Here is a 24,139-nt window from a genome sequence, read left to right on the forward strand (position 1 = left end):
AACGTGTTTTCTCCATACACGACCGACTAATTTTTTCTTTTCTTTTGAAAAGTGAAGGAAAATCAAAATAAATTGTCTAACTAAGTTCAAATTTTAATTTTTTATCAGATTATCAGCAATTTGCTTCGAATAGAGAAACTCGTTTAAATTATTTTTTCAGCTTTCTCAAGGATTATACGCGATTTGCAAACACCTAACATACGAAAAATATATGTGAGCGCACATTAAAAGACAAACTGACTAAAGGCTGCGTAGCAAGGCATGAACCTGAACACTAGAGGCAGCTGCAGGGAAAAAAGGAAAACACGATATGATCAGAGACAATTACGCCGATTTCCTGGCGCCTACGAGCTTTCCTCACTTCCTTGCCCCGGGGCCGGACGAATCCCGGGTTTTTGGAAAAATTGATTAGATTTCGCTAGTGTCACCTTACCGGAGGTATTCGCTAGTTTACTAAAAAGTTGTCAAAGATTTGCCAGTTTTTTCCAATGCTCCAATATGAATCCAATGTAAAAGTAAATGATAAAGAGCCACGATAAAAAATTCAATTAAATGGTGTCTCATATAGAAATATAGAAGTTTCCGTTGGAAAAATTAAACGTTGTAGTCCGGATCAAGCAAAAATAAGGCAAGCATTTTATAAGACGGAAACAAACACAGTTAGATTGTTATGCTACTTACACCCGGATATATCTGATCGCATGAACACTATACTAAAAGCCGTTTTTATAAAGCGCTGACTCTAAAGAGTATTTGCACAAACTAATTGCAGATTTTAGAGGAAGGTTGCTAAATTGAGATTCAATAAACCTCTTGATTTGTTAATTCTTTAACTGTACTTTCGTTGACATTGAAAATCATTTGAAACAAACAAAACTTTTCATTTGTCCCTTAACCTTAAATATTGCCTTAGTTTAAAAATCGATGTTTCATTTAAACCGTGTATATTTTGCACCTAGAAGATAGAGAGCCTGTTATTGACTCCTAGGTTGGGGAAATAAGCTCTTTCAAAAAAAAAGCACGCACGCGTATTATATTTTTGGGCCTATAAAACACGATAGCGACATTTTATTTCGTTTGGTCCGGCAGTACTATAGGGGCAAAGCGATGAATTTAGTCAATCTTTCTGCTTTGATAATGCTGCCTTTGATATGCGAACAATGAAAAATAAATCCAAATATAATTTTTTCGTGACTTTGATAACGAGCGGGAAATGTTTCACGTCATGACAACATAAATAACTGTCACGTGCGTTGGCTTGGAACCCACCTGCTTCATTCAACTCTCTATTGTCAGAACGGAACTCCTCAACAAAAACTACTCTAAGTTATTCGACTAAGTCTCATCGTCAGAAATAGAGCAAGCATCACTGGTTTGAAACGCCTCTTAAAATTCTAACTACAAACCCTCAGGTATCTAACTGGAAAAGGCCGACTCTATTGTGCAAAGTTTCTCAATTCACGCGAACCAACAGTAACATATATTAACATTTGATAAAATAACAAACATATACTTCTTCAAATCTAAATCATCGCTTCAGAAGTGAGATCTTTCATAATCAAGAGCAAAAATAAACTGTGAAAATTAAAAATTTAATTAAAAGAATAATGAGCAAAATGAAAGACACGATTTTGTAAATTTATTGTGATTAAAGCCATTGTGTAATTTATTGATCCGTTTTGAATTTTTCTCCAAGGTGCCTCTTCCTTCACAATTAAAGTTTCAGCTTAACTATTGAGTATTAAATACAACAAAAGTGTCCTGGCAAGAAAGACCGTGGTTTTCCGGTTGTAAGATTAGCAATGCAACTCAACGCTCGAATTTCTTCTTTTCTCGTTACCGGTATGAAATGTTTGTAAAAGTTTACCTGCCTTTTATCATCTTATCAAGATGTTTCCCCCCCCCCCCCAAAAAAAAATTTGTTTCCCAATAAAATCTTTAGCCTAAACGAGGAATGTTGAAGTTGTAATGTGTCACGAAGGACTATATTATCTGTCAGGGTAACCTACAGTTTATATCCGTCCCTACGTTTCAACTGACACCCGAAGATTCCGGAGGAAATGAACTATGGACGTGTTTGTTATTTTGTTTTAAAGTGGGACATCATGTTTTTAAAAGTACAAGCTACATCAAATTTTAACCGTATGTGGAAATTACGTCAAAGTACAACTCGTATTTGGAAATGACGTCAGTAGTGACTACATCGCGAAAATGAAAACATGTTAACCAAAGTGCAAAACTAGAACTTTTTAAAGATGATTTCTTATATGTTTTAGGTGGATAAAGCAATCCTGATCGTGAACAGCGCCATAGCAAACCAGATTGATTGGTCTGAAATCAACAACATTTTGAAAGAGGCACAGTCACAAGGAGACCCTGTGGCATGTGCTATTGGTGCACTAAAACTGGAAACTAATCATATCACCATGCACCTCAGGTCTGATATCTTTTTTGGGCATCTTTCAGTAGGCTCCTAACCAAATGTTTAGATCGCTAGCATTTTTGAGTGCCTAAGTGGGATTCTTAGACCTGGTTGCTGAAAGTCATCTGATTTCTCTTCCTTTAGTTTGGATCTTTAGGTGTTTGATCCATTAAAATTACTTTTGATTGATTGCTACGCCCTACAGGCTTTTGTGCCATAGACACAGCTTAGCGTCAAGAAGTCACCATTTCAAAACTTTATTATTGCACTGGTTTTAGGTATCCACTGTTCTACCCATCTCTGTATCTCCTTTAAATTGCGTAGGTTACATTTCGTCCTCGTTGTTACCTCCTTTGGCTTTGCACAGGAATGTCTCTCGTTACCTTTATTTCATGAGGACAGCAAAAGAAAAAGGAGACCTTGTCTCGCAGAGGCAACCCCAAAAATCTTGGCGAAGGATTTCTAGAAACTTTTTCTCTTTTCAAAAACCGAGTTTGCTTGCTTTGTGAATATGATTCCATACATTTTGCGACATTATTCTGTAGGAATCCGTACGACTCTTCGGAATCAGACCCTGATTCAGATGAAGAAGAAGAAGATGATGAAAGTACAAAAAAGAAAAGGAAGAAAAAAACCAAGGTATGTCTCTGACTGCTGTGCACTGTGCTTTCTCGACACGCAAAATTTTTCTTATAGTTCTGCAACCCCCAGTGCTCCTTCGTGAAGTTAGTTATGGATGTACACTTTCTCCATCTTGCAGGGCTCTAAATTTACTAAAATTGACATCAACTTGGCTTTATCTGCATATGCCAATGCACGAAGGTACGGCAAGTTATGTACTGAGAATATTTCTATTTGTTTACGACCATTCCTGGCGCCTCATGTAGAAGGGAAAATGATTTCATTCCTTAACGGATTTTAGTCGCTGTTCTGATATGATGGTGTCTTAAAGACCTTTTTGTCCTGTATGCAATCTCTTTGTGGTATCCCCAGTTTTGCAGTAGAACTTATCCTCACTCCTGTCGTCGCAGCTTTTATGACAAGAAGAAATTTTCCTCCAAAAAGGAACAGAAGACAATTGATGCATCGGAAAAGGTTAGTTACCCAGTGTCGCAGGTTGTTGGTTGCTTAACCGCCTCCCGGTTAGCTCAATGGATAGAGCGCTGGACTGTTGTGCGGGAGGTCGAGGGTTCGAGCCCCGACCGGACCAACACTCAGGGTCTTAAAATAATTGAGAAGAATTTGCTACCTTTCTATAACATCAAGAAATGGTTAGATATTCTAGTCTTCTCGGATAGGGACGAATAAATGGAGGTCCCGTCTCCTGCAGGGTTAGGGGTAGGAGACGTTAATTTCCCACACACGAGATTACTGTGTGATGGATGTCCTCCCCTGGGGTGGGATGGGTGGGAGGGTGGACTAGCACGAATGGTTCCTATGTTCCTTTCTAGTCCTTCCCCACTGCAAATAATGCAGTGAAAACGGACAAAATTAAATTAAATTAATTTGCAAATCCCCATGATAAATCTAACTGTTATTAACCGCAGGCGTTAAAATCAGCGGAGCGAAAAACGAAGGAAACCTTGAAAGAAGTTGAGACTACAACAAGAATTAAGAAAGCATGGAAAACATATTGGTAAGAATGAAAGCAGCTTTGAAGTAGTTTGTCATAACAGTCAATCAGCGTTTACTTTTCCTTCAACGTTTTACATCAAGAGTTATCCACAATTTAGGCCGGCCATACACACCACCATTCTGATAAGCAGACGAGTTGTAAGAAGCGTGAATTAGGTAACTTGAGCCGGAGTGAGCCTTGATGAATGTAGAAGACAGAGAGGGAATAATATGTTGAAGAATGTGTTATTAGTGATGCAGATAACATGAATATATATCTCCTGGGATGGGAATTAAATGAATATTTCTTTTGTTTTTTTAGGTTTGAGAAGTTTCTTTGGTTTATCAGTTCTGAGAATTACCTGGTAATTGGTGGCCGAAACCAACAGCAGAACGAACTTGTGGTCAAAAGACATCTAGAACAAGGTCTGTTGTGGCTCACTTTGCATTCTATTTCTACACTGTTTTCTACACTGTATCCCGTGCTCGGTCACTGGCTATATGTTTTGGGCAAGAAGCCGGTTGCATGGCGGTGTCCTACAGTGCTGCGTGGGAGGCACGGATTGTGACCTCAGCCTGGTGGGTGCATCATTCGCAGGTGTCCAAGACGGCACCCACAGGAGAGTACCTTACCACAGGAAGCTTCATGATTAGGGGCAAAAAGAACTTCTTGCCGCCATGTTACCTCATGATGGGCTTTGCGGGTTTTTTGTTTAAACTGGATGAAACGTCCATCGAGAATCACTTGAACGAGAGAAAAGTCAGAGCTGTGGAGGATACTGAAATAGTAGAGGTAAGGTCCGAGAGATTTTCAACGGTGCTTGATTTCCCAGCAACCGTGTTTTGTTTGTTTTTTGTTTTGTTTTGATTACTAGCTAATGAGAGCTTTACATTATAACACAGACTGTTTACACAATAACGTTTGCATTTTTTCCACCCAAATATATCGGGAAACGATCCAATGATATAACACTTTGAACTTGACATAGGATGCTGAAGGAGAGGAAGAGCTGAGCATTCCAAGTGACGAAGGCGAGGCAGAAAATCCACCGAATTCTGCTGTCGAAGGGGCAGCTACTCTAGAAGACGATGATGAAGAAGACAGCTTGTTTCCTGATACAAGCATCGATATACAGCTTACGAAGGAGGGAAAGTAAGTTTTGTTTGTATTTTTAATAGATTAATTTTCAATGGCAATGTTTAAGTCTATTGTTTAACTCTAAATTTATCGTGCTTTTATCTTCGTTTCTAGAGTACACCTTCAGCGAGGTACAAGCAGAAGCAATAGCCGAAGAGATAGTGAAGAAGGAGAAAGTGTTGATCCTGAGGAAACCAAACAAGTATCTTGAGAATTTGAGATGTCATTCCTCGCCCTTGCATTTCATGAATAGCAAAATGCAAGAAAGCGCAACTTATAGCCGAGTTTCAGTTTGCCAGTTTTCGTGATCTTATGAAGAAACTGCCTATCGTATCAAAAACTTCATCAGGAAATAGATTGGCTTTCCTTTCCATACCTTTATAGCTGGTCCAGAAAACTTGCTTCACTTCCTCAACCAATCAGATGAAAGAAAAAGAAAAACGCGCGTCACCTGGTCACTCACTTTTTCTAGCGCTTCAGAGCAATGGCCTGAACTTACTCTGGTTTTTGTTACAGTTTTTGTTTTAGTTTTCAAGCACTCGAGCGATCGAAACGTCGCCTAATATTCCTCATTATTTTTCTTTTCAGCCCGCAAACAAACAGCGTCTATCAGCGAAACAGAGGAGGTAATAATTAGCCATGATCCTGCGCATGTAAATCTAGACTCTCACTTAATGACACGCTGCAGTGAGCACAAATCTGTATTATGAATGAAGTGCAGCCACTTGTCACTTGTCTTCTGATTTACGCGGCGACTGTTTTATAAAATTAAGGTGTATTCACTTTTCTTTCAAAAGGGAAGGTGCAATACCAAGCTACTTTGTGCTCAATATTGATCTTACATTGGCATATTTTTTTATTGCGAGACCAAGGTACACCACAGATTTTTAATGATTACAATCGAATTTATCTCAGAGAGAATCGAAAGAAGAAGGTCAGACAAGGTGAAGACGGCTCTTTGCAGGCGAATGAGAAGGAGCAAGAAACAGAGGAAGGAGAAGAATATGACCAGGTACGTTTGCATTCTGCTTTTAATGGTGATGTCGAAAATGAGCCCTTGTAAATCCTCTTCATTAGCCTATGTTTTAATTCATGGTAGGGGATTCAGCAAAATATCAGAGCATTTATATCTGCTCGACCTCGCATTTCGCTTTGAAAGTATTTTGGGAAACAGCTTCTAATATCTTCTGATCCTTAATAATATTATCCACAGAAATCTCAACAAAACCATCACCAAAAACAAAAACAAAAACAGCAACAGCAGCAGCCACCTAAGAGAGGACAAAAGGTTCGACACACTTTTTTCAACCCTGTTAGACTGTTAATATCGGCGAGGAGAAGTGAATATTTAGTTGATTATTTATGTCACAGAGAAAGTTTAAGATTCACTTTCTTTGACTGAGCATGATAGTAGATTTAAGTGGTTAGAATGAATTCATTCTAGTTCCGCTCGTTCATTTTAAACAACAGACATTAAATATGGACCACTCTGTGCAGCGTGATAAATAATGAACATTAAGGATTTTAATAACAATTCACAGACTTGGAAGCTAACGAATGATTTTCCAGCGTGACCGGCCTGAAATTAGCGACAAAAAATTGGATATTTCAAGTCTACACCCTTTTGTTATCTAAATGAACGGGAACGATATAAAAACAAATCTAAGGAATTACCCGTGCTAATTAAGGCCTGTCAGAAGGATTTAGTGGCTTTGCTTAAAGCAATTTATACTTTTTTCACTTTTCAGACCAAACTTAGGAAAATAAAAGAGAAATACGGCGAACAGGATGAAGAGGAACGACAAATGAAAATGGAGATTTTAGCGGTAATGATTTTTAGCATGTAAAAAGTATCGAATTTATCCTACCCCTTGCGTAATCTGTAAAGGGTGAAATGAGTCTGGATCGGAACGAGGTTCACTGGCAAGGCTGCACCAAAATGAGGCTTGACTTGCATACCTGCTACAGCTTGTAGTGTTTTCTGTGGCCTCAAGTAACTGCAAGTCTATTACAACTCTCATGGATAGAATGAGAATTCTTCAAAGGTACTCCCAAATATAACGTCTTGATTCCTGGACAGTTTGGTGATTGCAATGAACAGTGGATGATGGAGAAACATTGTGCGTAAACCGACCCGAGACATTTTGACATGAATTATGGTGAGCTAATGCACCACGGCCGTTTCCCAATACTTCAGATGTATGATAATTTTTTTATTTTTTCCTCTTAAACAATGCTGGTTTTTTTCCTCTTATAGTCTGCTGGGCCTTCGAAAGAAAGCAAAGCTGATAAGAGGAAAAGAGACAAGAAGGCGGGCAAAGGAAGTTGCGCCAACAGGCCAGCCAGCGGTAAACCAGGGAAAAGGGAAACCCAGACAAGCAAAGACCAATACTCAAATCAAAATAATCTGTCTGCAACAGGAGGCGGTAAAAACCAAGATCAGGACAACAGCTTCCAGTCCAGGCAAGATTTGGAAGAAAACAAAGGCAAAAAAACAAACTTTACAAATCAAAACTCAAGCGTCTATCAGGATAAAGGCGATAGAGAAGGTAACGATATTGACAGTAAAGAGACAGCGACTGGTTTGATGAACTCTTCTGATAGACAAGCTGGTGAAGCGAGCAGTTTGGAACTAGTCAGTGTAGAAGACAATTCTCTCAAAGAGGGTGCTCCAAAAGATGAAGGTACAACAATCATTTTTTTATGAATGTTTTTCTTATGTAATTAACCGTAAAATACCGAAAGTGCTGAAGTGTAAATCAGCTTTTTCTATTTTCAGGTGCGAAATATGGGAATTCTGAGAAAGAAAAGGACATTGTAAGTAGACAGTTCGGCTGTACTATGTACTTTTCAGTATTTTGTAAATACTTCAAACCTTATCAAACTTTACAGCCTTAGCGAGATTAACAGTCAGAGGTCGTAAACAAAATGCCATGCAAACTTGAAAAGTGACATGACACCCTGTTTGGTGATTATAAATTACACATTTTACGACAATGTAAAGAAGAAACTCATTTATTAATTTGTTTATATTTATATTTGTAGCGTATTTATTGCGTTTCACTCACTTATTTGTTTTCTTTATGTTTTAATAAATCCCAGGCAGTACTTCTTTTCTCGTTACTTCGCGAGTTAATATAAATTGATCTTTTTTTTGCGTTCATTCAGGCTGTATCAGATGACGAAGCAGAAGACGAAGCACCGAAAGTACGCAATGAAATAATTTCAATTGAGATTTTTTTGGAGGTTTTTTTTTTTTAAAAAACGATTCTTAAAATTCTAACCATCCCAGCTCATAACTTGGTTTATTCTTTGCCTGTTTCATTTTAGTAATGTGCTGTTATTACTCGATAATGGTTGGTTATAGCATGACGGTTTCACAGCAACTTGCGACAAAAGTCAACTCCGATTTTACTTACAAGCGTGATTTATGATTCACCGTTTCAGAATAACCGCAAAAAATATTTTGATCACAGTCAATCCGAATATTTTGAGTTAAGCAAGATTGTGAGAAACTCAAACTCTGTCGATTGCCGTTGATGTCATGCTTGGGTAACTTTTCGGCGATTTTCGTTGCTTTGCAGGAAGCTGTATCGCTGCTTGATTCTCTTACAGGTTGTCCGCTGTCTGAAGATTTACTGCTGTTTGCAATTCCTGTGTGTGCTCCATACGGTGCGGTACAAAACTACAAGTAAGACAGCGGTTTTTTTTTTTTTTACTATTCTTTTTTTCTTTAAGTTTCTAAGACACCCTAAACTCAAGTTGTTTGGGTGATAGATCAGCCCTGACCAAAGTCTATCTTTCTGTGTCAGAAGGGCTGTGGAAAAGTTATCTTTTATAGTGAGAAAACATCCTGGTATACTCCTGAATAAAATATGACGATCGAAGAGCCCTCCCTCCCCCCCCCCCCCCCTATCTAGTTCTCAGATAAGTGATGTGTGTGTGTTTTATTTGTCTTTTCTTTTCCATTTCTTCGACAGGTTTAAAGTGAAACTTACTCCAGGTACAGCTCGCCGAGGAAAAGGTTAGAAAAACTGTACGGATTTTCTTCCCAAAATATTCTGCTGATGCTCAGTTCTAAATTTTCTATGAATTTTCTCTGAATTTACTCGGCCAACTCGGATTTGAATTTACTCGGTGAGGGAGTTCTATTAAATAATTTGTAACTCAAGTTTATAAGAATTTTTTAGACGACAAAATCGAGAATGATACATTTCACCTCGTCCTGTGATTCGTGAAAAACAAATATAAATTTAACAGGTTTTGTTTCCTTCCTTAGCTGCCAAGACGGCGTTGGGCACTTTTCTGTTTTCCAAAGAAGCTTCCCAGCGAGAGAAAGATTTAATTAAAAGTCTCAAGGTAAAAATTTCAAAGCTCGGGATACTTTAGTAGGTAGATGAAGCAGTCAACGATGTTATTGAACTTTAAGTAATTCATCACATTATTTGCATTCTAAGCGTCAATCGCACTTCACAGCTTTTGTGCAAACCAACCCTGACAGTGCTTCTCCTTTTTTTCTTTTTTTTTTAAATTTTCACTAGTTTTCCACTCTATTTCTAGGACAACGATCTTTCGCGTTACATTCCAGGAAAAGTGAAAGTTTCAGCACCAAACCTTCAAAAAAAGAAGAAGAAATGATCTGTAACATTGCAAGAATTACTGTGGAGATTCCTTTTTATCCAAAGAAATAGTGTTAATAAACCGCCACGTGGTTAATCGACTACACGTCAAATACGTTTTTCTTCGTTGATTATGATTATTATTAATATTATTAATTATTTTTGTAGTGTCCAAGTCTTTTTCTAATGGTCAGCTTACTTCTTGTAATTTATTTTACATAATCCATTTTAATCGTCAAATATTTCTGTGCGCACATGATTGATGTAAGCGCGTCAGGTAACCTATATAGTTCTGGGCAATTTCTGGTAAAGACTGCATCCTGGGTTCGATATGACGAGTCTCCTATCATTTGATGATCCACTCAAGACGGAAAGAACGTTCGACTGACTCGGCGGAATAATTGTGACCCAGGCAGTCAACGTTTTGACGGCAAGCTCTTCGTAGATGCCTCTCCCCACGCTTAGCAAAAAGCATTTAATGAATAACTGACACAGTAGCCTCCATTTATACAAAAAGTATTATCGCATATTTGTCGTCAAGAATGATCTGTTCCTAGAAGCGGTCAGTTTTCAAGGGCGATCGTAACCAACTGACGACTGTTTACTTTTTTTTTGTCCGAACCTCGAGTTTGTTTGTCGGCAGCATCAAAACGAAGTCGTTGCGTCGTTTTTTATATTTGCCAAATATCCTGCATGTGGAGACCGAAACGATTACGAAGAACTTGAATCAGCTGCCGGCATCTAAAGGATTTAATGTGATTTTGGGGCCAAGATGAATTAGTAACGGCCTTTATCACGATTCTCTTTACTTTCAATGATGTCTTTAACTAAGTTCTTTACAATGAATGGATTATGATCAGATCGCATCTTGGTCTTTTCTGATTGTTTTTTAAGGGTATAGGTACATACAAACAGCGTAGCGTTGCGTGAAATGGCTCAGCGTAATGTCAAATGGTACAGCGTACATACAAATGGTGTAGCGTTGCGTGAAATGGCTCAGCGTAATGTAGAATGGTACAGCGCACATACAAACAGTGTAGCGTTGCATGAAATGGCTCAGGGTAATGTCGAATGGTACAGGGTACACACAAATGGTGTAGCGTTACGTCGAATAGCTGAACATTGAATTGCTTAACATTACATGAAATATTCCGATGGGAATATTTCATGTAATGTTAAGGAAACCTAGACTGTCTATAATTTGGCCATGCGATTCCTTTATTACTGATCTATTTGACATCCTTGTATTTTTTGTGGTGACGGCAGCCCATATTACAGCTCTGAGTGCAGACAGATTTTCAGCCGTTCATCTTCATCTCAGATATCGGGAACTTGTGACTCACAAGCATATTGTTGCTGCGGTTTCAACAGAGTAGATGCTTACATACGTTGCTTTCATTAACGGGGTTCATCCCGATCAAAATTGCTGGAATTATCATAATAGCTTTCACATTTGGCTGTATTTTTATTTACAGTGCAGTTTTTTTATTGTAGAATTTATTTCGCTGTACGGCGCCACACGAACCGTATTTAAGCCCTTCAAGTCCATCAGGTGTCTCATTAGGGTGAAATGGCAGTGAACTTTGTGAAGATAAAGAAATCAGCCCTATGTACATTCTACATGTACCTCGTGTTTTTATTTTGTTATTTACCTTGGCACTGTGCGTTTGTTGTAAGATCTTTTATGCATGAAGCAAATACTACGTTTTGGAATTTTCATCAGTACACCAAAACCCTGGTGTATCTAAATTCATCATTAAACCGTTCTGTTTACAGCTGGGGTATGAGACAGAATGGACAAAGTATCATTTGCATACTGCGAAGAGCGTGGTGTTTTTTCAGTGAACTGCTCTTGTTTTGTCTTTAACTTATGTCATCGGCCAGTCGTCCTCGTTACGCGAAAATTACGCGCAATTGCGCAGAAACGTCGATTTTAACTACAAAAACCTTAATCTTGTTTCGTTGTCCATGTTTCATCCATCAACCCGAGGATCGCATACATATTTCTTGCTTTCAACAAACGATAGTGGTCAAAGACTTATCTACTTAGCTATATGTCTATTAGCAGATAGATGTCAGTGAACATTACATCATACTTAGTGTAGGCTGTCTTTAAGTTAAATGGAAAATTTTCACACTTATGCTATTTATAGTACTTAGCTAATTCCCTTTGAAACGTCCTCTTATCGTGCACATCCCTTTCTATGGTTGATAGCCGAGAAAGGAGAACGGAAAACACGGACATGAAGAACTTTTGAACGGCTTAAACATCGACCATATGGGCCACAAGTACATAACACGAAAGTAGCTATTTATCAGTACAGTGAATAACGTCGGAAGAACAGAGATAAAAAAAAGCACTTCAGCATGGGCACTCGTGTCTTTCGATTTCCTCGTTGGCACCGGACAAAGCTGTCAAATGCATCAACTTATTTATAAGTCTCTGGTTTCCAATTATTTATTAATCCTGGCTTTTGCCAGAGTTTATCATGAGGCTTTTCGAAGTAACTCTCCATTAATTCACGATGAAGCATGTTTGTCTCATGAAATCCATTTCTTCTGAGCGTACTTCGTGAACTTGCTGACAAACCAGCCTCCTGACTACCAGATATAGAATGGGGAATAGCGAAAGCCCGTATTACTCGTCTTGTGTCACTAATTCCGTGTTGAACTCCTTCTTTTGCTACACATCCATTATGATGAACATTTTGACGATCCATGCGATGAGGAAAACGTCAGGATTGCCAAAGACTTTGAAAACATTCCTACTGAGTCTCGCTGTTTCTGATCTTGGTGTTGGTTTGCTGGTGAAACCTGTTTATGTTGCAAGGCTGATTACTTGCGCTACTAGTGGAAACTATATCTACCACGAGCTAAATATATTTACCTACATCACTGAATTTTTTTCGAGTTTATTCTTGTGTGCGTCACTTTTCGGTGTTACTGCTATGAGCACAGACAGATTTCTGGCCATTCACCTTCATCTCAGATATCAAGAACTTGTGACTCACAAGCGTGTTGTTGCTGCGGTGTTGATGATATGGACGTTTAGTTTCTTGTTTTCATTGCTGTTAGTGCTGGATTATTTCTGGCTCAAATACGCTGGAAGAATCGTACTCACTGTTACTTTTGGCTGTTGTATTATTTGTACAACAATCATTTATTTTAAAATATATTTAGCGGTGAGGCGCCACAGAAAGGTAATCCAAGTATTGCAACTAACACACGGGGGTGGAACGACAATGAACGCCGCCAAGTTGAGGAGGTCGGCTATCAGTACCTTCTACATATACCTCGTGTTTTTGTTGTGTTATTTACCCTGGTACTGTGTTTATATTTGGGGTTTTTCTTCCATTAAAGAAACCACCAGATTTCATACAAGTGTTATTTATACGTTAACGCTTTTGTTTTTCAACTCGTCACTAAACCCTTTGGTATACGGCTGGAAAATGAGACACATTCGGCAATCTATCATTTGCATTCTTCGAAATATATTTCTTCGTTAAAACTGAAGAAACTTTTAAGGTAGCTATATAACAACCGAGCACTTCGGAGGCAATCTTTAAGTATTATGAATAGTTCGCAACGAAAGTAAACGAATGTGTTTTGCACAGTAGAGAAACTGTAAGTCATTGTAGTTTGCTTACAGGTCATATGTAAATGTAGACCTATATTTGTATTCAATTTGTCAGCTTAGACAGCTTAAGTTAATTGAAGTTATAACATGCAGATGTAATGTTTTTCTACCTCTTTTTCGTCGGAAGCAAAGGGTAATTTTCTTGTTACATGTATTGGTTTTAAAACAGAAGTACGAATACTACATTAGAGACTCCTAGTCGCTTATGTTACAGGAACCGGAGTTAAGCGTCGGCCTGATGGGCCACGTGGCTCATAAACAGACTATGAATGCTATATACTCAGATCTACCAGCTTTGTTTATTAAAAACATAAATTACCGTAATGATGTCTTTGGCACGCTTGAATACAAAAGTAAAAACTTCTTATGATAATCAACAAAACTGAATCGAATGGACTTTAAACCTAAACATTAGATTGAAACCACTGAGACAAGCGCTACCGTCAAAACAACAAAAACAAAAGCAATAACCAAGAGAAATTTCGCAACGAGTGAAACGTCCAAAATAAGCCCACGCCGAGTGAAGGAAAGATGGAATGTCGAGGAAAAGGTACATTTTACTTTAGATGTTCTCTCACATTTAGAACTTTAAGCCTCTCCTCAAACGGCCAAAAACAACTCCCTTCATAATCAGATATACGTATGATGCACGATCCTCGCAGTAGATAGCGCTATTTATGCAATAGCGAAGATCAGACCTGAAAAAAATCAGGCCTGTAAGGGATTCGAACCACTGACCTCTGCGATACTGGTGCAGCGCTCTACCAATTGAGCTAACAAGCCAACTGGGAGCAGGCCGTTAAGTTGATTCGTAATAAACCCTTGAAAGTGATAAATCAGATACAATGAATATATGAAGTTCATATATTTTGAACTGCGGTATTAGATACGTATGATGCACGATCCTCGCAGTAGATAGCGCTATTTATGCAATAGCGAAAATCAGACCTGAAAAAAATCAGGCCTGTACGGGATTCGAACCACTGACCTCTGCGATACTGGTGCATCATACGTATTTAATACCGCAGTTCAAAATATATGAACTTCATATATTCATTGTATCTGATTTATCACTTTCACAGGTTTATTACGAATCAACTTAACGGCCTGCTCCCAGTTGGCTTGTTAGCTCAATTGGTAGAGCGCTGCACCAGTATCGCAGAGGTCAGTGGTTCGAATCCCGTACAGGCCTGACTTTTTTCAGGTCTGATTTTCGCTATTGCATAAATAGCGCTATCTACTGCGAGGATCGTGCATCATACATATCTAATACCGCAGTTCAAAATATATAAACTTCATATATTCATTGTATCTGATAATCAGATATGTAAATTTGTTTTGTGTTGTATTTAAATGCCTTTTGATGTTTAAAGCTGTCTCTTGAAGCGAGGTTTTTTAAGAGGGCTATAGTTTCAGGGCTTTCTCAGTAGAGGATCTCCTCACGGAAGTGATTGAATGCCGAAGTATCCTTTTATCGACATCAAAAGTCATTATCCTCCTAAGAATATTCTGGTTTTGAGAAATTTTAAGAGCTCAAAATAAAAACCTGTTTCACCTAACGGTGATCTCTTTTGTTCTCTTCCGCACCAATGTTTCGGTCATGTTTGTTTCTGTTTTTTTTTTTTTTTTTTCCGAATCGTTTCGCTTTTTCGGTCGTTTCGTTTCAGTGGTTTCGCCACTAAATTTTCTCCGATTCTTATTGGTTTAAATTGATCACGTGACGCGATAGTGTTCATCCGTGGAGAGATACTAGCAGCCCATAGTGCACTCTATTGTTTAATTAGATTTGCAGTGATGGAGCCAATCAGATTGTAGCGCTTGTGTTGGTGCGCTGGTCAGTAGCTAAAGTTAGATGTTACGTCAGCCCTCAAGTTGTATGCTCTGACGAACTGTTAACGCGAGATGTTCCATTTTTTTGGTCGCAGTTTATTTACCTTTATCAACAATGAACATTTAATAATCGTGGCGTGTCGTTTCGCTCTACAGTTTATCATCGTTACTTGAGTTTCAACTGACATTTTGTACAACACGGAGATATTGAATAATCAAAGTACGTGGTGTTTTTCCATTTCTTCTGAAAAACTAGAATTTTGAGATGATTAACACAATTTCATGATGGAATATAATACGAATTTTTTTTTTATTGGCTGCGTTTTTTTTTTTAATCCAGGGACGCATGGTGTTCCTAGTACCATTTTTTTTTAATGCTTATGTACAAAAGGGAGGACTAACACAGGTTTTAATTTTAAATTGTTGAAATGACGGCGATGGCACATTTTGTTGTTGTCATTGATTACGAATGATGCGTTTTCCGACCTCTTATGTCAAGATTAATTAAGACTTTATTTCCAATGAGTTCCTGTTAATATTTTCATAAAAGAAATGAGAATCTGTTTTATCACTTTCACCCAATAACGAAAATTTTAACGTTAGGATCTCATCTTTTTGTGTATTTTTGTGTGGAAACATGGAGGCGGGAGTGCATTTTCCGGCTTTTCGTTACTCAAAGGAAATATTTGCAAAGTAGCGATGATCTTTGCCTGTTGACGACGTTCATTGTCTTTTTTATTGGATCGCTAACGAACGTTTTAGGGAGGACAGCGCTTGCGGGTAACACCAGTGTCATCAAACGGAAATGGAAACGTAAAACCGTTGACCAACCAAATATTGACACGGAATAAGGAGATGAAGCCATTTTTTTTCTAAATTTAAGAGTAAGGGCTGAGTATTTTCTTCTAGTTGCCGACCAGCAAACTAAATGAAAGCTCGTAATATCCCAGGTCTGAATTTGGACAAAAAAATATTGCTATCTCGACGTATTTATTTATTTTTTTATTTATGTATTTATTCATTTGTTCTTACCAACTTAAACAATTGTTAACTTCGTCAAAAGCGAAATTCAATAAGTAATAAAGATGAGATTACGTTTTGATCTTTTTTACATTGCATTCATTAGTCCATGACAGTTACTCGCAGTTTGTTTACTTTCGCTGATAAAATAGACTTTATAAAGTGGTTCATGCAATTCAAGAGTTAGAGTCTCCTTGAAGATCGGAGTCTATGAAGCGCACAGTCTCACTGGTTTTATCAGCAGAACGCCCGACCTCAACTTAAGTCACAGTTCTACAATGGTAGATACAAAAGAACACTTTTATTCGTCTCTCATCGTTAACGCTGTATTGAACGTTGTCTCCTCTTTCGCAGCTGTAACGTTGAACATTTTAACAATCCATGCGATGAGGAAAACTTCGTCCTTACCAGAGACTTTGAAAACATTACTGTTAAGTCTTACTGTTTCTGATCTTGGTGTTGGCTTGTTGGTGCAGCCGTTTTACGTTGAAGAGCTACTTGCGCTTTTGCTGCAAAACGATCTTACGTTCAGTGTGCGGAAATCTATGGATTTTATAGTTAGATTGATTTTGTATGCTTCTTTGTTCAGTGTAACTGCTGTAGGTGTAGACAGGTTCCTAGTCGTCCATCTTCATCTGAGATATCAGGAACTTGTAACTCACAAACGAATCGTTGCAGGTGTCTTGCTGATATGGGTGTTCAGTGCATTGCTTTCAGTGATGAGGATCATTTGGGTGCACATAGTAATCGTGGTCGGTTTCATTTTGGGTTTTTGCTTTGTTTCTCTGACTGTGGCGTATTGCAGAATTTATTTCGTGGTAAAAAAAATTAATGAGTGGAAGTCAACATTGGAACTTGCATTCGTTTTTAATCATAAATGCCGCGGTTGTAGTCAATTTTCGAAATAGGTTACTTTCTGAGCTTCATTTAAATGTTTTTTCCAGAAGGAAGGTGTTTTATTTTCATTTTTATGGAAAACGAAGCCTGGTAAACTTGGAATCGTTAATCATTTCTGAAGAAATGCCTGATACTCTCAAGAAGTTTGAAAATACACTCAGTAAGTATGCGATTATTCTGTTGAATTATGAAACGAGAAATAAACTCGATCAAGACGGTCATTCAGGTTAATGGTGACGAGATAATTTAAGGCACGTGGAATATTCGATTTAGGTAAACCGACAGATGGTACCATTCTGTAGAAATTAACTCATTAGTCCTGGAAAGAACTAGGTAAAGGTTGGAGGCCACTCCTGAATTACCGTTGGCCTCTTTTTCAAAACGAGGCCTGATGCTTGACCATTCTTGTGAAAATGAGCTTAATTTGCATGTGGATGAGAACTTATCATCATACGTAAGGATGAGTAGCAGGACTCGCTTTGTAAAAGAGGCTTAAGATAATTCGGAAATGGGCGATTTAAACAAGGTAAAATTTCCGCACAAGAGCAAACTATGTGATGCGGAAAAGAGTGTCAGCGAATATTAAATTACACCTTTGAAAGCTGCTTCTCCTATCTTAAGATGCAATGTTGCAAGTTAAGAAAGTTTTAGAGCTATGCTGTTTTTCGTACATTGCTAATCCTAGCCTTTTTCTTCTGCACATTCGTGATGTTACAACTCCGTTTTGAAGTGTGAGCTTTGAAACAACGAAATGAAAAAATAAACAGTCCAAGACTGCACGTGGTTTCTGATATTGCACCATTTTTATGGGATTTTCCCATGTAATTGCAGTGAAATGGAATAAATTAAATTAAATTAAATTAAAATTAAATATTTAAAACAGCTAGAGGTTGTATAATGACGCTAGAAGGTAGTGTTGCAGAATATTTCTCTCACATGCAAGACAGAAAACCTGACGCATCCCACATATTTATGAGTACCCTGTTCCACAAGAGAAAGGTGGTTCAAGAATATAGTGACTCATTGACATTCAACCAATAATTAAATGGTAACAAATAATCATGTTAACTATAACACTACTACTACCACTACCACAACCACTACCACTACCGCTACGACTACTGCTACTACTACTACTAATAATAATGATATTAGATGTTTTATTACATTTAAGCGTTTCGATAGTGACGCATGGAACCTTTAGTGTTTTGACTGAGGTTTTTATTACATAGCAATTAAGTTTAAGACTTTTATTACTAGGGTTTCATAATTAAGAATTGCAAAAGGAATTTTAATTGTAAGGACTCTGGTCGTTGCATTGATTGGTTACGGCTTGCCGCCCAATCATTGTTTAGGATATCTGGGCATCCAGAAGTTTTTACTGCCATAATAATAATAATAATAACAATAATAATAATAATAATAATAATAATAATGATAATAATAATAATAATAATAATAATAATAATAGTAATAATAATAACAACAACAACAGTAATAATAAAGATATTTCATAGGGGCTAGCTCAAGAAATGTATTTACATTCGGCAAAACTAAACTGTAAATAGCAGTGACAGAGAATGTGAATATTTCCTATTGGTTTGTTAGCTATGGCCGCTATGGCGTTCATTGCGTCTTTTGTTATAGGACATATATAAGTTTTGATATTTGTAATTTAATCATCTTAGCTCTCGAACTTTTGAAGTTTTACGGTATTTTTTTTCTTGCATGTAATTTAGGCTGTTTTACCTCTAGCCTTCTTTGTTACTTTTATTCCATTTTTGTGAGACCTTTGTTTCATACAGCATTCCGCGTTTTAGGATATTCCGTCATTCAGTGTTTGAAGTGCATATGACGCGAAATTTTTTTCTCTTGTTTCTTGTAGTTGGATATCTATAGAAAACGTTTCAAAGCCTTAAAAGTGCTGGTAAAGTCTAAAAAGCAATTTTTGTTTTTTTTTGCTTTCAAAATAGGCGCAATTTGCCTTCAAATTTGTCCCGGTCATCGCGCGGCCAAAGTCGCACGTGATATCGTAACGTGACGTCACATTGAGTACCTCAGTGCAACATCAAATATGACATTCTCGCCTACAAAACGTTACTGACTCATTTTCATGCACTCCAGTTCGTCGCCTGTATGGCCTCCCATTCTGATCGCGAATTAAAAGAGCAGCTTGTAAGAGCAAGGTCCTGTTTGTCAGAGCACTGTAATCTTCGTGTTGCGTGATGCAGCTTATGATTTCGATGGAACCATCGAAAACTAACTGTCTTCTGGCATTTGTGACCTCGCGGCAACAACGGAATTCTAGTGCGTCTGCCAAGGTTTCCTCACGGCACTGTTTACATTTGGACCTAAGGTAAGGTAGAGCTATGATTACACTACAGTTTCGCTGTTTTATAATATTCACAAAAAGCCATGATAAACATGATTCACTAACCATTCGCTGACTGCAACGCGACGTTCAAATCTGGCCTCCGAAACTGAAGGCGTCAGTCCATCAAGGTCAGCATCTTCGCCTTCTTCGTCTTGTTCGCCATCGCTTGCGAGCGGATCGTCTCGGTATGGTGCGTGCTCTCCTGTAACTACTTCTACTTCATCTCCAGATTTTTCGAAGTCAATGGAACTTTCAGAAGAGTCGGACTCAAAGGAATCATTGGAATCACTGGACATCTTTGCCTTTCAATGCACTATCTATCTACTACGAAGTACTGCCTGTTGGCGACAACAGACCTGCGCGGCAAAGGTACACAATGTGACGTCACGAACAACTTCGACGGCGATAAACTAGGTCCCAGTTTCCGGGACAAATTTGTAGGAAAATTGCGCGTATTTCGATAGCAAAAAAATGCTTTTTACATTTTAAAGCTTCGAAACGTTTTCTATAAATATCCAACTTCAAGAAACAAGAGAAAAAAATCTCGGGTGATATGTACTTTAAGGATATTCCGCCAACCCAATCCGGCATACAAGCTCATCTTAACGAGTCAGGGATTAGTCCAGTGAGATCATGGTTAAGGTTCAACTCTCGACCCATTCGTCTTGTATCTCTAATGCTGTTCTTAACTTGTTCTTTTCCTACACAGCCATTATGTTGAACATTTTGGCAATCCATGCGATGAGGAAGTCGTGGGCATTGCAAAAGATTTTGAAAACATTGCTGCTGAATCTTGCTGTTTCTGATCTGTGCGTTGGCCTATGCGCGCAACCTATTAATGTCGTACACCTCCTGGTTATTTGCCGCACTGAAGAACCAACTGCTCTCAAGATTGTCGTTTCCTTTTTGTCTTGTGCCTTTTGGTATGCATCATTTTTGAGTATTATGGCCCTGGGTGCCGAGAGATTTGTGGCCATTCATCTTCACCTCAGATATCAGGAACTTGTGACACACAAACGCGTTGTTGCTTTGGCGACAATAGTATGGGCGGTTAGTGCATTGCTTTCATTAATCACTTCTCTCTGGCCGTTAATTGGCAAAAAGATCGTGGCTGTATTTTTTGGTTTTTGTTTTATTTGTACTTCAATTTTTTATCGTAAAATTTATTCTACTGTGCGGCGACACACAAACCAAATTCAAGCCCTTCAGGTCCACGATGGGGAAATGGCGGTGAACGTTGCAAAGATAAAGAGGTCGGGTTTGTGCACCTGCTATGTGTATGTTGTGTTTTTGTTGTGTTACTTGCCTTATTGGAGTGGACTTGTTGCAGATATATTTATCCGTAAACCAAATATTACGTATGATAATTTTCTTCGGTATACTCTCACACTGGTGTTTGTTAATTCATCATTAAACCCTGTTGTTTACTGCTTGGTGATGAGGGACATTCGACAATCTATACTTTCCATTCTGCGAAATTTGTTTATTCGTCAAAACTGAACGGATAAAGCTGTAGGCAAGATGGCTGTAAACCATGAAAGAGCATTCTGAAACATTTTTACTTCTCCATTTTTGTTATTAGAAGCAAAAGTTTTAATAATTGAGAAGTTGAAGGAACTTTGAACTTTTTCCTTCACCAGGGTTTTTGTGTCAATGTTAATGTGAAACTATATTCTAGCTGGGGTTTTGAGGTTAAATAAGTTAACTTTATGCAAAATGGAACGAATATTTGTTTTTTATTCAATGTGCTGGTTTTTTTTTTTATATTCTGGAAAGAGAAATCGAGATAATCTTTTTCCACTACGAACAAAAGCTGCTTGAGGAAGTTTTTCTCGCTCGCTTGAAGACTAATTGTGTATCTATATTTTCGTTTGGTCTGAGGCCAAAGCCACGAAGAAGAGATAGTGGATAAAATGTACGAAGTTACCGTGTTTTTCAATTTTTTTGTTTTCCTTTTATGGAGGTAAACTGAGACAGATGGAAGCCATAAGGATATGTAAATTTTGTTTGATTTTTTGTAAGAGGCCAGATATACTTTTCGGAGTAGAAAGATCAATGATCCGCTAAAGGTTTCCCAGGAAGACGCTGACTGAGAGCTTAGAATGATTTTTATTAAAACTGAACTAGTGAAAGAAGATGAACTATTACAATGTTTGGTTACAATGAATATATGAAGTTCATATATTTTGAATATACGTATTATATACGTATTACATATACGTATTACAATGTTTGTTACTGACATGGCTACTACACCGTTATCTCTAAAAGAATTAAAGGTCTTCGCGGGATGTTGAGTATGATTGATACTCAGAATAATAAAAGCACTTATAAAACTTGTCTGTAACCGTATCGTAAACATTTATGAAGAAGCTCGGGGGAAAGAGCGTTCCATGTATTCCGCCTTTGTCGTTAGCAGCTTTCCTGTGCGGAGATAGGAGATGTAGGAAGCCTTCATCTCCGGAAGACGTAAGCCATTTTTTACATTTTTCTTGGAGCGAACCTTTCAATACCAAGTGTGTTGTATTTGATATGCGTAAAAGCGGGTAGATTCGATTCACGGCCATAAACCCGCTTGACAGAAACACAACAGTCAAAATTCATGTGGAAACAAGTAGGACAGCTGACAACTGTTTAAGCATGTGTTTTTAGTCTGATTTGAATGAAAAGCGGTCAGGCAACAATGACGCCCGAGAGAGATTACTACTTGCCCTGCTGACAAGATGGTTTACTCATTAAATACATTCAATGAATCGGTTCACTGACAAAAGCGACCCTTTCCACATTTCCCACTCAGAGATGGAGCTCGAATATTCCTCTTACGGATCTGGTGATTTAAACATACAGCTCTAAAAGTTTTGACCGCCATTTTTTTTTTAAATGCTTAGTGGAAATTGTAGAAACGTTTGTTTTCGTGAGTTTACCTATTTGCTTTTACTACACAACCTCGTTTTGTATGAGTATGGAAAAAAGAAACTTATTGACATTGATGTAACCCTAAAGAGAAGAGGACTTTCGTTAAGAACAGAAGAACAGCTGTCTCTAAAATTGACTGTTTTTATTGAGGTCCAGTCTTGAATTTTAATTCAACTCTTTGTGTTGGGAGACAAAGAAATTTTCTTTTTGGGGCAAAACAATCTTTAAAGTCGAGTTTCCGAGCGAAGCAAACGGAGACAGCCCGAATGCATTTAAGCGAATCCTCTGGGTCGAGAATAAAACATAGGACCGTAAAGCGTGCAAGGGATATACGGTTTTGATCGGTACATTAATAGGAAGACAACTCCAAGTCACTTGCCATCAGAATAAAAGTAACATAAATGTAACTTTAAATACCTTTTATTAAATCTAACAAACTCACTGTAGCACAGAAAGAAAAAACAAGAACCTCTAAAAACGCAAACAGTTTATAGCTTTCTAAACTTTCCATCGATATAAGAAACGTTTTTACATTACAGAACAGAGTACAAAAGTTATTTTGTGTATGCTGCCCCTTTTGTCCCAAGTTTCAGTAGTGCAAGTGGGTAAATTTTACCCCTGTCCCATGTATGGTACTTTTCTTCTTATTATGCAAATTCATATTAAAATTCCTTTTTAAAGTTAACAGAACAGAAAAATCGCACATAAACAACGTTTGACGATGATCTTTCGTGCTCTAGAATTTCCTCTTCTACTGCAAAACGTGACAAATGTCAACGGTTTGCACTAATTGATAATTATTTATTGATAGGAAGTTTCCAGAGAGCATTTTAATGAGTTCTATATCTCCGTGATCGTTCGAACTCACCTGAACGAGTTAGAAACTAGTAAAATGGAAAACACTGGCAACCTGCTTTATTGGTCCTGTATGGTTAACTCTGCGTTGAACTCGTTCATATCTTACACAACCATCATGATAAACATTTTAACAATCCACGCAATGAGAAAAACGTCCGAATTGCCAAAGACTTTGAAAACATTGCTGCTGAGTCTTGCTGTGTCTGATCTTGGTCTTGGATTGGTGCAGCCTCTCCATGTTGTTACGATGGTCTCGTGTACCCCTGAGAAAGCACCTCTCGTAGACACGCAGAATGCACTTTCAAAAATCTTCCAGTTTTTGTATCGTTCCTTTTTGTTTGCTTCGTTTCTGGGTGTTTCGGCTCTGATGGCCGACAGATTTTTAGCCGTTCACCTTCATCTTAGATATCGGGAACTAGTGACTTACCAGCGTGTTGTTGCTGTTGTTATAACATTATGGATTCTTAGTGCTTTGCTACCATTAATGGATTTCCTCCCGCTCGAAATTGTCAAAACAGTTATAGAGGCTGTTACTGGTGTTTGTTGTTTTATTTGCACTACAATTTTTTGTTGTAAAATTCATTTCGTTGTGCGGCGCCACACAAACCATATTCAAGCCCTTCAAACTTTGCAAAACAATGAAATGGCGGTGAACTTTGCGAAGACAAGGAAATCGGGTTTGTGTACATTCTACGTGTTTTTGTTTTGTTATTTGCCTCAATATTGTGCGTTTATTTTAGGTTTTTTTTTCATTAATGGACCAAATAGTATGTTTGAAATTTTTTTTATGTGCACCACAACCCTGGCGCATCTT

At 37.9% G+C, this 24,139-nt stretch overlaps 1 protein-coding gene and 1 pseudogene across 2 annotated transcripts; both read left to right on the forward strand.

Annotated features, from left to right (window-relative positions):
- The first annotated feature begins 2,060 nt into the window (after window positions 1-2,060).
- On the forward strand, window positions 2,061-9,906 carry LOC148729638 (ribosome quality control complex subunit NEMF-like; annotated as a pseudogene). Its single transcript, XR_016002435.1, has 20 exons — window positions 2,061-2,075; window positions 2,277-2,437; window positions 2,968-3,061; window positions 3,183-3,244; window positions 3,454-3,517; window positions 3,970-4,058; window positions 4,359-4,829; window positions 5,026-5,189; window positions 5,289-5,376; window positions 5,763-5,800; window positions 6,090-6,186; window positions 6,388-6,462; window positions 6,923-7,000; window positions 7,432-7,858; window positions 7,954-7,991; window positions 8,343-8,381; window positions 8,759-8,865; window positions 9,155-9,198; window positions 9,454-9,533; window positions 9,735-9,906. The product of XR_016002435.1 is annotated as a ribosome quality control complex subunit NEMF-like (transcript).
- A 1,877-nt stretch (window positions 9,907-11,783) lies between these two features.
- LOC148729639 (melanocortin receptor 4-like) lies at window positions 11,784-13,754 on the forward strand. Its single transcript, XM_088762398.1, has one exon. The coding sequence runs from the start codon at window positions 12,409-12,411 to the stop codon at window positions 13,297-13,299; it is 891 nt and encodes a 296-aa protein (XP_088618524.1). The 5' UTR covers window positions 11,784-12,408; the 3' UTR covers window positions 13,300-13,754.
- Window positions 13,755-24,139: the final 10,385 nt, after the last annotated feature.

Source organism: Stylophora pistillata, chromosome 6 (genome assembly GCF_964205215.1).
Source record: "Stylophora pistillata chromosome 6, jaStyPist1.2, whole genome shotgun sequence".
NCBI classification, from domain to species: Eukaryota; Metazoa; Cnidaria; class Anthozoa; order Scleractinia; family Pocilloporidae; genus Stylophora; species Stylophora pistillata.